The sequence below is a fragment of the Pinus tabuliformis genome, chromosome X, assembly GCF_031772625.1.
Source record: "Pinus tabuliformis cultivar Carrire ecotype Pingquan chromosome X, CPIR1, whole genome shotgun sequence".
NCBI lineage: Eukaryota > Viridiplantae > Streptophyta > Pinopsida > Pinales > Pinaceae > Pinus > Pinus tabuliformis.
This window is the reverse complement of record NC_142308.1, coordinates 957,913,772-957,929,158: the sequence shown is the minus strand read 5'-3', so window position 1 is coordinate 957,929,158 and position 15,387 is coordinate 957,913,772. Positions and strand designations below refer to the sequence as shown.

The 15,387-nt window shown below is 38.1% G+C and overlaps 1 protein-coding gene across 1 annotated transcript; it reads right to left on the bottom strand.

Moving 5' to 3' along the window:
- Nucleotides 1-8,959: 8,959 nt before the first annotated feature.
- Nucleotides 8,960-14,691, bottom strand: LOC149142888 (uncharacterized). The gene is made up of 5 exons (XM_089451616.1): nt 13,944-14,691; nt 13,011-13,640; nt 10,345-11,426; nt 9,872-9,968; nt 8,960-9,780 (listed from the first exon to the last, which is right to left on the bottom strand). Exons 1-5 carry the CDS (start codon nt 14,689-14,691, stop codon nt 8,960-8,962), a joined length of 3,378 nt encoding a protein of 1,125 aa, XP_089307742.1.
- Between the last annotated feature and the right edge of the window lie 696 nt (nt 14,692-15,387).

Here is a 15,387-nt window from a genome sequence, read left to right as displayed (position 1 = left end):
TGTGCACACATATAATGATGAATGGTATGATGTATTCAAGTATAATATAGGTTGATTTTAATAGCTTGTGTATAAAGTGTTGAAGATATTAAGTCTTTTATGTCTTGTATTACTCCAATGAAGGGTGTGTGGCCATCTACAATCAGATTGTTGACCAAAGACATTTAAGAAAAATGTGTAAGTTAAAAGTATTGCAATTTGTTAACACTAACCTTAAATCATTACCTTGTTGAAATGAGTTAGTTACTCATGGGTCTGTGAGGAATCTTTAAGGAGTTCCTCTACCTTACTAAATCATCTTCGATATTGTTAGTGTGTAGCATAACAATTTATGACAAGAGAAATGACATTAGCCTTTCTCATGTATCTTAATATTTAAGTATTATGATGTTGAAGTATGTTCACAAGATAGATATATCTCTGCATTGCATATCTAGAAGAATGGTATCTATTTCATAAACTGTGGATACTCTATTTTTGAAAGAAGGAAGAAAGGTATCTATGCCACTAATTATACCTTTGAATAAATCCTGATTACAATGAAAAAGAGGCCGAGTCCCTCTTCAAGATCAAAGTCATTTGTAGATATGATATTATAGCAGTCCAAAGATATTGAATGAACCTGTTGTTACCAAATTCTTAGAGAATCGATGTCATATGTACTACTGTGGAAGAATCCAATATGCTATAGATTTGAAGGTTGATCTCTCCTTTGAATGTTAGGAAAGCTTATAGGGAAAAGAGGCCAAACCCATCTTCAAATCCGACAATCAAAATCCTTAAATTGATCAAATAAAATTGGTCAATGAGTATATGGATGCTACAATAAGACCTAGATGATAAAATATATTAAAATGAAACTGCCACTACAATGAGTTTTCAAAACCAAATTTGGAATGATCAAGAATCATCATCAAGGACATTGGGAGTTTAGGAAGACTGTGAGTCTTGACTATGAAGTATTTTGGATATCTAGGGTTTGTAAACCCCAACAAACAACTAGACTTGGATAAGAAAGACCTAGGGTTTATGTACAAAATCTTAGGGTTGGACGTTTCCACGGAAATAAGAAACCCTAAGTTATGAAAGGAAGGAATGAAATCTTTATGATGATGAGGACAAGATTGATTTACAAGTTGGATGCAAGAAGGCTAAGATTAAAAGGGAGTTGACATACTCACAAACGATAGGTAATTCTTGATTATTACTATTATTGTTATTCTTTTATTATTAGTCTCTTGTCATTATATATCTTGCTTGGTTTCATTTGTTCTTCCATGGATTCCTAGTAAGGATTGTAGGTACATAATGAAGGCTACCAAGGCTATGGTAGTAGATGAAAAATGGAAGAACAAAGTAAAAGTGTGTGGCAAGAAAACTCACGTTGAGAGATATTAGATGAGTTCTGGATGCAAAGGGAGTATATATATCAACAAGATTGAAGTATGCCTTGATCTATGCCGAAAAAAAGTTAGATGAATATGGATAGAAGTACAAATCTAAGGATTACCTCAGTAATAGGTAGAAGAATATGAAGTTAGGTAACTCGTGCATGGTCCTCTCAAATTGATGGTCATTTGGTTCTACAAAGATCAATGTTGATTCATTGTTAAAGATGAATCCATGATTTTGATGATCTATTCCTGATTAGGGTCGAGGATCTATTTGTACAATGTAAGAGGGAGCTAATTTTTTGGATTTGAAATGAAGGATCTGGGTCTAATGCATTATGAGAAGCTTGATCAATTCTTTGATAAGATCCTTCAGAAAACTTGGCACGATGGATTGTAAGTCCTTGGACACTTCCATGATGACAAAATTAAAGAAGTTGTGAGACTTGGACTTTGACTTGGTTGATCATACTATGTATCGTCAACTAATTGACTCATTGAACTATCTAAGGCCTGATATTTGCTATGATGTGAACACCTTAAATAAATTCATGGTTGATCCCTGACGTTTGCATTGGATTGCAACTGTATAGATTTACAGATTCTGATTGAGATGGATACATTGAAGATAGGAAGAGCACTTCTGGATATCCTAGGTTCTGCTATGATATTTTAGATGCAACCCTCTATTTCACTGCTGAAGTTGTGTATTTCGTTGATTGATCAGGTGCTAGAATTGACCATGATATATTTTGACAATCAAAGTTATGTGAAGCTTTTCAAGAATTTGATATTTCATGACAGTTCAAAGCACATTGATATCTATCTAAGATGTTGTCCAAAGAAGAGTTGTGAGACTCATATACATTTCTACCGTTGAGTAGGTTGCTGATGTTCTAACAAATCCACTATCTCAGATGAAGTTTACTTGCTTCTGTGAGAAGTTTGGAGTATATGAGAATTCCTCTTAAAGAGAGAGAGAGAATTTATTGTATATCATCATGAGAATTACAATCTTCCTTGGGATTGGCTGAGAAACCATGATTTATGGTTGGGAATATTGTTCTTGTTACTCCATTAGGTCATTGAGTTTGATTGGGAAATCATATGGTTGGGGAGGTTGGTTCTAAGGCTTGGAGTGCTCCCTTAGGTCATTGTGTTTGACCGAGCAACCAGTGGGTTTGGTCAGGGACACTGATTTTGAGTTCTCTCCCTTAGTTCATTGTGTTTGAATAAGAGACTATATATTCAGGGAGTTTAATATCGAGATAGGTATTCCTCCCTTAGTTCATGGAATGAGAGAGCTTTGTTTATGGTTGGGGACCCTGTGTACTCTCTTGGGTCATTGGGTTTAACTAAGGGACCAATCAGAGACATTGAATTTGATTACTCTCTTGGGTCTTTGTGCTTGACTGAGAAGCAATATATGGTTGAAGAGTTTGGCCTTATGAACATATTGATTGATCCCATGGTTAGTTGGGTTCTGACCTTGATGCCATTGGTTTTGGCTTGTGGGATGACCTTGATGCTATCAAACTTTCCTTATGGTAAGATTTGTACATTATATAGAGAGAACGAAAAGTACCTCCCTTGCTATGAGGGAGTGTTGGAAAATTGTAGAAGCGGTTGGTGTTTTCATTATCAAAGTGAAAGGAAAAATAATTTGTCTTCTAGCTTCCCAATTTAGACCCAACTTGTCATTGTCAGCCCCACCTCATGAAGGGATCCAATTGAATGCCTATATATTGACAAAAGGTTTTTCTCACTTGGACATCTCATCAACCACTTATTTGACATGTTCTAGCAAGCAATCTACTCACACATGCGGGGGAAGAAGAAGACATCTGTTGACTAGCGAAGTTTGAATTTTATGCTCTTTGCTTTGACCTACATTGACTTGGACTATTTTGTTGTGGTTTGACCAAATATTTGATTGTCTTGTAGGTCGAATATTCTTAGGATCTTTGATTTTTATGTTGACCAAGTTCTAGACTAGTTTTTGGGCTTTGACTGAGGGTTGACTATAGGTCAAACCCTATAGTTTGACCAAAAATATTTGTGGAATTACAAGACCAAATTTTGGCCCTTTGATCAACTACTACAGGATGGATTCAACCCTTTGACTAGTATTAACCTGTGAGTATATCATTGACTCTCTCTCCTTTGACTCTATTTGATTGGAATTTAATAGGGTCAATGGTTGACCATTTGACTAGAATTCTCTGATGTACAAACTGGTTGATTTGGACATTCTCTTGTGAGGAAATGTTGTTGGATTTCCCCCTTTGGAATCGAGTTTTCCCAGGGTAATTTTTGGTGTCTCTTGTTTCATTATTTTACTATGATCTCTAATGCTCTAATAGTTGAAATTTTCTAAGTGTAACTATTTTATGATTTGAGTGCTCTAAGAAGTTAAAATGTATCAGTAGAAGTAGTTATCAAACATAAAAAAATTCTAGTCTATCTTACAACTATAAAATCAAAATGAAGGACACGATAAATAAAAATCAATCCACATTAACCTTTCATTACTAAAAAATACAATCATGTTTGATATTGTCCATAAATTTAATGGTTTGTTGTGTTTTAAGCAAGGAAGAAACAATATCAATGAAAAGTTTGTTGATATTGGAGTGTAGCCAAAACATGGTGCTCTTATGCAACCCCATGACAATGGGGTGCAACCCTATGATATTGCTTAAGATCAGGCCCACACAGGTAATTTTTCAATTCTTCTTATAAATTTTGTGATGGTAATTTATGATTGTGTACTTATAAATTTTTTTCTTTGAATGGAAAAGGTTGTCGTACATGAGAATACTCTACCAGAAGAAGAGCACAAGGCAGCCATTCCAACATTGTCGACTAATGCACTAGGTAAATAATTACATTGCGAAGGTATTTTTTTAATATCAATAAAATAATTCAATGATATTACCTTTGAATGAGTTATTTGAATCATTAGGTAGCCTCAGCTTCTCTTCATTTAGAAAGAGGATTATAGTTAAAAATATTTAATTACAAATGGTTTATTAATTAAACCTTTGTTAATTAGTGAATCCATACAGGTGAGGATGGTTTTAGATAGAGGAGGAAGGTTGTTATTAAACCTTTCCTATTTCAACTCCAAATCAGGTAGAGGATGAGGCTAGATAAGAAACTACTCTGCCTGCCTCTACTACTCAAGCAGGTAAAGAACACTCTAATTCTCTTTTTATTAATAAAATACTTGTAATAATAATAACAAAAAATATCAATTTGACATTTCTTTCTTGTTTCAACTGATCATTCACCCTTCTTGCAGCAATGTCCATGTTGTGAGTAATGACTAGTTTGTCAAGAAGACTTCTAGAGGCCATAACAACTGAAGGGGAAGAAGAAACTTATGTCCTCCTTTCTTAATTCATGTAAAAAAAATAAAAATAAATAAATGTTTGAACAAGTTATATAATTAGAAACATCATGTACCATATTATGAAAACATATATTTGATGATAAAATTGATTGAGATGAAGTATTTTGTGTCCGTGAGTAATGAATGAATGTTATATGTTAATGAATGACTGCTATATGTTTCTTTATGTACAAAACCACATATATTTCTTTATTATTTTTTTGTTTTGCTAGTGTTTATGCATGAATCTTAATGTGTTTCTTTCAAATATTTTCTAGTAGATAGATTGTGTATTGGGGATTTGAGAGTGATGTGTGGTGTGGGCGGGGGGGGGGGGGTTCCATAAGATATTCCACCTTCACATTGTTGGCCCTGTCCAGTAGAGAACAAATTAGGATTCGAATAATCTTGGAGCAAACCTCCCTTGAACCAACAAAGCAACATCAAAGTCAATGTTGACTTTGTTGTTACTCCGTCAAATCGAGGGAGGTTTACTCCAAGATTAGACCACTCCAATAAATTATTCTCAAGACCAAGAGGAGCTCGTTCAAGTATTCGTGCACTCAAGTATTTTTAATTATTATTTATTCATACAATTTTTTGCTAATTTATTTTATTATTTTGCTGATTCTTTAAGTGCCACTTGAATCAGTAGAACAACTGTCGGAGGACATTGTGGTAGGAAGCTTTGTCGTTGATTCTTTTATACAAAACCCACCTATCTATTCCCCTAAACCTTGTGCCTTAAAAATGGTAGAACAATCACATGGAATATCCATGTCTCCTTTGTTGTCCTCTTTCTAAAAAATATGGCATCGAACCATTATAGCATCTCCACAATCATTAATGGATTATGGAGATGCTATTAAGGCTGAATGTTGTATTTTCTAGGAAGAGGACAACAAAGGAGATATGGAGACTCCATGTGCCTATACTTCTGCCATTTTTAAGGGACAAGGTTTAGTGGAGGGGCCTTAAGAGATTCTACCTTCATGTGGTTGACCTTATTCAGTAGAGAATAAATTAGGATTCGAATAATATTGGAGAAAACCTACCTTGATCCAATAGATAAATAACAAAGTCAGTGTTGACTTTTTTGTTGATTCGTCAAATAGAGGGAGGTTTGCTGCAAGATTAGACTACAATAAATTATTCTTGAAACCAAGAGGAGCTCATTCAATTATTCATGCACTCAAGTCTTTTTAATTATTATTTAGTGATAAAAATATTTGTTAATTTATTTGATTATTTTTCTGATTCTTTAAGTGTTGGTTGAATCTTATGAAAAACTCTTCTACAACAACGTTTAGAGATTAGAGCATTCATCTTTATGTGAGGTCCAAGGAGGAGTTGGAGTAAGAAGCTAGGATACCTTCAATTGGAACTCAAGAAAAAAAATGGTTGATGTAATGTGTATAGATCTATATGATTTTCCCCTTCATTATCTTATGTATTCAATATTTTATGGAAAAAATGGTATATCTAATATTCCTTGAGTATATTAGGTTAGATCTAATAGTAGTTGGCCTTGTCTAGTAGAGAACAAATTAGGATTCCACCTTCACATTGTTGGCCCTGTCCAGTAGAGAACAAATTAGGATTCGAATAATCTTGGAGCAAACCTCCCTTGAACCAACAAAGCAACATCAAAGTCAATGTTGACTTTGTTGTTACTTCGTCAAATCGAGGGAGGTTTACTCCAAGATTAGACCACTCCAATAAATTATTCTCAAGACCAAGAGGAGCTCGTTCAAGTATTCGTGCACTCAAGTATTTTTAATTATTATTTATTCATACAATTTTTTGTTAATTTATTTTATTATTTTGCTGATTCTTTAAGTGCCACTTGAATCAGTAGAACAACTGTTGGAGGACATTGTGGTAGGAAGCTTTGTCGTTGATTCTTTTATACAAAACCCACCTATCTATTCCCCTAAACCTTGTGCCTTAAAAATGGTAGAACAATCACAGGGAATATCCATGTCTCCTTTGTTGTCCTCTTTCTAAAAAATATGGCATCGAACCATTGTAGCATCTCCACAATCATTAATGGATTATGGAGATGCTATTAAGGCTGAATGTTGTATTTTCTAGGAAGAGGACAACAAAGGATATATGGAGACTCCATGTGCCTATACTTCTGCCATTTTTAAGGGACAAGGTTTAGTGGAGGGGCCTTAAGAGATTCTACCTTCATGTGGTTGACCTTATTCAGTAGAGAATAAATTAGGATTCGAATAATATTGGAGAAAACCTACCTTGATCCAATAGATAAATAACAAAGTCAGTGTTGACTTTTTTGTTGATTCATCAAATAGAGGGAGGTTTGCTGCAAGATTAGACTACAATAAATTATTCTTGAAACCAAGAGGAGCTCATTCAATTATTCATGCACTCAAGTCTTTTTAATTATTATTTAGTGATAAAAATATTTGTTAATTTATTTGATTATTTTTCTGATTCTTTAAGTGTTGGTTGAATCTTATGCAAAACTCTTCTACAACAACGTTTAGAGATTAGAGCATTCATCTTTATGTGAGGTCCAAGGAGGAGTTGGAGTAAGAAGCTAGGATACCTTCAATTGGAACTCAAGAAAAAAAAATGGTTGATGTAATGTGTCTCTTGTTTTTTTTTTTTTTTTTTTTTTTTTTTCTGAGTAAAGACTATTCTATTAAATATAAAAAAGAGGAAAAATATTTACAGAGAGGTCTGAGCCTCTGAGGGGGCTGTAGCCCGCCCTCTGTCAAAAAGACTGCTGCATTCAACTTTTAACCATCTGTTTACATAAATGAAAACTAAGAGCCCAAAACACAGTAAAGCCAGATAGGACCTATACTTTGATTCCCGCCACCCTATTACTATGCAGCTGTTACAAAAGCTAGAAAACCAGACTAATAAAACTGGGAGACTATAGAAGACCATACTGATAAGAGCTGGAGGATATACCCACTGAAAGACAGGTTCAAAAACAAAAACCGCAGTCCTGAGTAATCTTGCTGAGACGAAGAGGATTATGCCTGAGGTGGCAAATTTGCATCTGCTTCGTTGTCTCTGCAAGGAGAGCTGACCCATTCGACCATCACATTGTCCTCTACGTCCATATTGGTGCGGCCCGGAGGAAGCACAAGGTGCAGAGTATTGCCTGAGAAATGCGCCGGAGCACAAGGAATGATTTCTTCATAGGAAGAGGTTTGCTGATGTTGCAAATCCTCTCGCTGTCCTTCAACCTGCTGCGCCTCTGGAACATTAAGTATGTCACCCACCATGCTTCCCTGAGAGTCACTAGAATTATGAGAGAGAGTCCTGTCCTTAGATTGTTCATCAGAGCTTGAGGAAACCTCTTCATCCTCTGAGAAGATGACTGTAATGAGAGCAGAGATAGTGGGCTTGTGGAGCTTGCTTTTAAACTTGAAACGTGCAGAGTGGAAAGAATTGTGCAGGGACGGGCCAGAATGGTCGGAAGAAGGAGAGGCTGGCGAGACAGAAGCTAGTGGGGAAATGCAACGAGGAACAGGTTCTCCCCTGCCCCTAACACCACCACGAACTCCTGAATTACTGCCCCTCTGGGAAATTCCACGACGTCGGGGGGCCATTGCAGAGGGGATTAATAGACTGAGCGAGCGAAAGGGTTGATGGAGAAAGAAAGCCCACCCGCCCCAATCTAAGAGAAGCAGGAAATAGCAGAACCCGGAGTAAAAGACGCCTAAGGAAAACTTCACCCAGATGGAAATCCGAACCGCTAAATAAATCCCATTACCGACAGCCTTTAACCTATCCTCTGCCCAGATAACTTCCACAGAGACTTTGACGAGACCTATTCCAGAAATAACCCAGAAGAAAACGGACTGACCATACCTGATGCGAGCCAGATGAGCCAAGATCCAAAGTATAAAGCTGGCCAGGTGATTGCACCTATGGAGCCAGGGTGGCTCCCAAGTGCGCAGTCCTGTATTTGAATTCCGAGTACCAATCCGACCGAGAGAATTTCTGTCTGAATGAACCAGAGAGAATGTAGAGGGCCGAACAAATGCGTTGCTGCTCAAGCTAACCATCTTGAAGAACTTACCCCGCGTGCCGTGATCCCAACGCTTCATTAATGGAAATAAATGAACTGCCATAAAATCGTCCACTTGCTCCGCAGTGATGCCAGCTGCCAGCTTCGCTCGCATGAGCATTAATACCTCATAAAATCACCCGCATCTGGGTGCGAAACCTCCTTCGGTTGCATGTCTGTGGTTACTATGGTCCTGAAGGTGGAGAGTTGATTCTCTGAAACTATACCGGAAATTGGGCCTTCAAAGAAATCCTTTCCACACTCCACTCCTAAGTTTGCAAGAAAGTCAGCGAGTTTATTTCCTTCCCTTCTGATATGTTTAAAGGAGATTGCTGGGTGATTGGTAAGCCATTGTTTAAGAAGCTCTAGTCTGTTGGCTAGTCTCCAACTGCTACTCACCTTATGTACCGACGATCCCTGCATAAGCTTTGAGGCCATGTTGATAATAATTTGAGAGTCCCCTTCCACTATAAGAGGAAAGAATCTCCGTTCCTGTGCCAGATTTAGTCCTCTCCATAGACCTTCCAATTCCGCCGCATTATTGGTATTCCATCCAATTGAGCCAACAAAGGTTGTTAGGGGGGTTCCCTGGTGGTCTCTTATGGTTCCTCCAAATCCTGTTTTTCCGGGATTCCCTTTCGAGGCGCCATCGAAGTTAAGCTGATATGCATTGATTGGTGGTGGTGTCCAACTTGATGAAGATTCTGGATGGTTTGAAGAATTATCCTTTGATGATACCGGATGTTGTAATTGAATTTGCCAATTTTCCCAAATGGCTTGTTCCTGAGGGATAGATGGGAAGTCCTCTTTAGACCATCCTTTAATAGACAGAGTTTCCTTAATGTTCTGGTGCAATCCATTCCAGACCTGCTCAATTGTCTGCGCTTGATCTTTAAATATCCTTCTATTCCTCTCTTTCCATATGTTCCACATTAGTAATCCTGGTATGAGTTGCCATAATGTGTTTAAGAGTTTGCTCTTAAACGGCTCTTGAGGCCAGGTGCGAAGAGTCCCTTTGATGTCTCCAATCACTCTTCCATCCTTCTGACAGCGGAAAGTAATTTTTTCCCACAGTCTCCTTCCCATTGGACAGGATTGCATGAGATGTAAAGCTGATTCCTCTTCCTGCCTGCAATTGGGACATATGGATGGTCCAGAAAAATTCCTTTTTCTGAGATTGTCCCATGTGAGAATTCTGTTGTGAGAGATAAGCCATAGAAAAGTTGAGACTTTCGGCCATATGGTTGGGTTCCATATCCTATCCCATAATTGGTCCTTAATTATTCTATCTTTGATAATTATTTTATAAGCTTCCCTGGTTGTAAAAGTGCCTTTCTCCTCATATCCCCATCTGAGGGTGTCCAAGCCTGCCAAGGTGAGAATTTTCCTTTTTTGGAGTTCAAAGGAGAGGGAGAGTTGAGTTTGCTCCGGACTGTGAGGTATTATATGCTTGGCCTCTTTCCAGTTTCTGTGTTCTTGTGCATTGAGTCCCAAAAACGACTCACCTTCTCATATTGTTGTATGTCTTGGTCAACAATTCCCGGAATTGTATCTCTGAGGTTAGGGAGCTGCTGCCATGAGTCCTCCCAAAACCTAGCTGTGTGTCCATCCCTCACCTCCCAAAAGCTGTGTTTTTGAATTAAATCCCTGTGTTGAATGGCCGAGTTCCAGATCACCGATCCTTTACTGATTTCTGACATTCTAATTCTCTCCTCCAAGGATTTGTTGCTTGCGTATTTTGCTGTCCAAAGGGAAGCCCAAGGTGTAGTGGGATTAGATAGCCATTTCCACCAGATTTTGGCCCCCATGACCATATTACTATGTTCTGGGTCTCTCAATCCAATTCCTCCTGCTTTTTTGGGTAGGCATGCTTTTTCCCACTTTACCAGTGCCCACTTTCGGTTTGGCCCCGATTTCCCCCATAGGAAATTTCGCTGAAGCTGTTTGATGGCTTTGAGAACCCATTTGGGCGCAGCTAATATGGAAAAAAGGTAAAGAGGCATGGTTTGAAGCACTGCCTTGATTAGGACCAACCTGCTCGCCATATTTAGCGCTCGATGAGTCCACAGGGACAACCTGGCTTCCAGATTTTCTAAAAGATTATTCCAAGAAGCATGCTTAAGAGCCGTGGCAAATAAAGGAGCCCCCAGATATTTGGACGGAAGGGAAGCGATGGAGAAGCCAAGGATACGGGCAATGGATCTTTGGATGGAGGGCAGGGTGTTGAAGAAGAAGATCTGGGATTTAACTTTGTTAATGAGAGCTCCAGACGCTTCCGAGAAGTCTGCAAGAATGGATTTAAGGACTCGAGCTTCTTGGACAGACGGGTGACCGAATAGCATATTATCATCGACGAATTGCTGGTGCGAAAAAGCAGGGGCTTGGTGGAAGGCTAGACCTTTAAGAAGATGAGACCGAATAGCTTCTTTAATGCTGCGACCTAGACCTTCAGCTAGAATGACAAACAGGAAGGGCGAAATAGGGTCCCCTTGGCGAATTCCCATAGAGGGTCGGAAAGTGGGTGAAGGGATTCCATTGATGAGAATAGAGAAGAACGAGGAGGAGATTAAACTGCTGATCCATCTGTCTAGTCAATTTAATGTCTTAAATTGCTCTACATAAATTATCAATCCGGGTATCGTAAACTGATGAAGTGTGGTGCACCATATGTGCTTAGTTAACCTTTCTCTTACTTCGTTGTTTTATAGTTTATGTTGTTTTTGGGGTTTTGTTCTTGTTGGTTTTCTAAAGTGTTTAATGCAAATGGAAATCCTATTCTAAGGTCTTAAGAATACTTTTAAAGGACAAGTATGGATAAAGATTTCAAGACAAGGCCTATGTCCCTAATGGTAATTTCCAAAACTTAGCACTTCAAAAGAACTTAAAACATGTTATTGATGGAGTTAGTATTTAAACAAAAGTGTAAATATACAACTAGTTCAATCAAAATAAAATGCAATAACCAAATAATGAGCTAATGACTATGAGACCCAGTATCCTTGCTGCTTCAGCAAAAGGACAAGATAATTCTATCACGTCATTAGTTCATTAAAAGGCTATGTGCATCACTAATCTACAATCAACTTGAAAGCAATTTATGTACAGCTAATATACATGAGAAAAATGTAAAACAACAGTAATCAAAAAGCTTTGTTATGTACAACTAATATACATGGTGAAATAAAGTGAAAAATTAAATGACAACTATACAAGGTAGGGGCCCTCTGCCACCTATGAAATCAAAGCAAAATTGAACACACTTGCATGAATGAAAAATCTAATCTATCAAACTTGAAAGCAATCAAATCAAATCAAAGCAATATTTACAAAATGAAATCTACTCTACCTTACATTCTACAAAGCAATATTTACAAAATGAAATCTACTCTACCTTACATCCTAATATGCTCCATGACATCTACTTCACATCTCCTTCCATGTTGAGAACATCAAAGCTTTATTCAATTTCTTCAAAAGTACAAAGTACAACAAAGTTCTCCAAAGCTTTCAAAAGCCATCAAGGAAGAACTACAACTTAAGAACTAGGGACTAAAAGACTAACAAATGAAGGAGAGAGATCTCCTATTTATACAAAAAGATGAGAGCCATCTCATTAATGATAGTCCATGAATATCTCCCTCTACCTCTAGAGTCCTAATCAAAATAGGAACTGATAAGACACATGTCTTTTTAGAGTTACAATACAATTAGGAGATGTGACACATATCCCATGATCCCATGATTCTTTCCAACCAAATTCGAATTTGGCCTTAGAGTGCCACATAAGGGTCTTCTAGAAGTCTCCTTTCAACCTACACATGTCAACAACCTCAACCCATTTGTTAGGTATAAGCATATGCACATTATTTTCTAATGTTTAACCACAAATTCACTTAAAAGGCTTAGAAATAATAAAGATTGGAAAAACATAAAGGTGGCCCAATGATAATGAAAGTGGGATGAATGTGGTGACATAGTAGTGAAATGGAGGTGAAATGGAGGTGATATAATGGACATAATAGTGAAAGTGTAATGGAAATGAATGACATTTTCAAGACTCAACACCATCTAATCCAAGAGGGGGAAAAACCAAAGGCTTGAAGGATTTTTTGCATATATTCCCAACTAATACTATCAAAAGCCTTAAACAGATCGATTTTGAGCATCATACCTGATTCTTTTGTGTGCTTGAGAGAGTGGATTATTTCATGGGTTAGAATTATCCCGTCCGTAATCTGCCTTCCTTCAACATAGCCAGTTTGTTCTGGAGAGATGATGAGGGGAAGCAGGGGCTTCAATCTGGCAGCTATCACTTTGGAAACAATCTTATATATTATGTTGCATAATGCAATCGGTCTATACTTATCCGGAGTGTAGGATTCCTCTTCTTTAGGGATTAGAGCTATGAAGGTTGCGTTCAGTCCCGGATACATCCACCTTAGCTTACGCGATTCTTCCACCACCTGCCACACTTCCCATTTGACCAGATCCCAAAAGTGATGGAAAAAATTTGAAGTAAAGCCATCGGGTCCCGGAGCCTTTCCTGCCTTGAGTTGGTGGACAGCATCATCAACTTCCTGAAGGCTTATGGGCTTGAGAAGGAGAGTGTTATGCTCTTCAGTAATCAATTTGGGTATATGTCTGATGATTTTGCCAATAGCTTCTGTTCTGTTTATATCTGGCTCTTGATTCATCTTCTTGAAGTAGTTGAGGAATACCTGTTCTATTCCTTCATGAGTTTCGATTTTGCCTCCTTGCTCATTGGTGACCCTGGAAATTTGATTTATCATTCTCCTTTGCACTGTAGATTTGTGAAAGAATTTCGTATTCTTCTCACCCTCCTTCAGCCATCTAACTCTCGATTTTTGTCTCCAGAGAGTTTCCTCCTGTGACTCTCGCTCGAGGAGTTGATTTTCTAAGGACTGCTCTTTCTTGCTGAGTTCTTCCGAGCGTCCTTCAGAAATCATTTTTTGCTGAACCACCTTCATTTCTTGATTGAGGGTTTCCTTAGCTTTAAAGATGTTACCAAAGACAGAGTGATTCCATTTTTTAATTTCTCCTTTGAGATATTTCAGCTTCCTTTGAAAAATGGACATTTGTGTACCGTCTGTCGGATTACATTTTGGCCAGGTTGCTTTGACAAATTCATTGAAGTCCGGGTGAGACAACCAAAAAGCCTCAAATCTAAAGGGACGTCTTATATGACAGCCAGGTCGATTCCAATGGAGGGCAATCGGCCAATGATCGGAACCAGAGAAGGGGAGAATTGATGCTGTGAATTCCCCACCTACATGAACTGCATTGTCAGAGATTAAGAAGCGATCCAGACGCGATGCTATCTGCATTGGAGCTGCCCTTTTGTTGTTCCAGGTGTAGAGGCCATTATTAGTAGGAATATCTATAAGCCAGTTGTTCTGTATGAAGTCTTTTAGTAGAGATCCTTCCCTGTTTGTTCTGCAGCGACCTCCCTTTTTTTCCTCCATCGAAGCGATCATGTTATAATCTCCGCCGGAGATCCATAATGGGTATTGCCTTTCTGCGCTGAGAATCGTTAAAGCCTCCAAAATTTCAGATTTGTGCTGGGTTTCTTGAGGAAAGTACACATTAGTAATGTGACCATATATGTTGGATCCAATTATATGAAATATAGCTTGGATGAAATTTTTATTTGCATGTATATTGTCTAGTTGAATCGTTCGTGCATCCCAGAGCACTGCAAGTCCTCCGGAAGCTCCCTGAGCATCAACAGCTACTACTGTCCCTCCTGGCCAGGCTTTTGCTGCTATTTTTTCCAAGACTGTCGAGTTGCATTTTGTTTCCTGTAGAAAAAGAACTGCTGGTTTTTCTTCCATTAACATGTTTTTTAAGAGTTTTCCTTTCCTTGGGCAATTAAGCCCTCTGATATTCCAAGAGATCAACTTCATTGGGAAGGCTTGGGGTTGATATTGAAATACTTGGATAGCTTAGCATATCTGCCTGATTCCACCAATACTTCTCCAATCTTGATGGTTCTCTCTAGGGTAGTTTTCCGTCCCCTTTTTTTACTGTCTTTGGTGATGAATTTCCCGTCCCATTGGCTGCCGATTTGAACCCCTAATGAATATTTTTTCTGGGCTTTATTGAGGACTGCCACTAGGTTGTCCACTTGTCTTTCAGGTATTTTGTCGAAATTCCCTGTTTTGCATGCTTGTTCTAATCCCAATATATCTAGCTCACCAATATCTATTGTTTTCGTATCCTCCTCCATGATTTGTGGTTCCTGAGATTTACCAGCGCCTTCCTTCTCATTTTCTATGCTGGGGTTTGTACCATCTATATCCATATCAGGGAGATCCCAGGTTTTTGAGGTTGTCTTGAGCTTATTACTTTCTAGATCTTTCTCCTTTTCTTTTTCTTTCAATTGGGGTCCTTCCATTTTTTCCTTTTCCTTAGCAGATTCTTTTTTATTGGCGGATGAACTATTTGGATCTTGCAAATCCTCATTGTCTAATACTGCAAAGCTATTACTAGTAGAAGGCTTGGATTGATCTCCTGGAGGTATCTTTGCA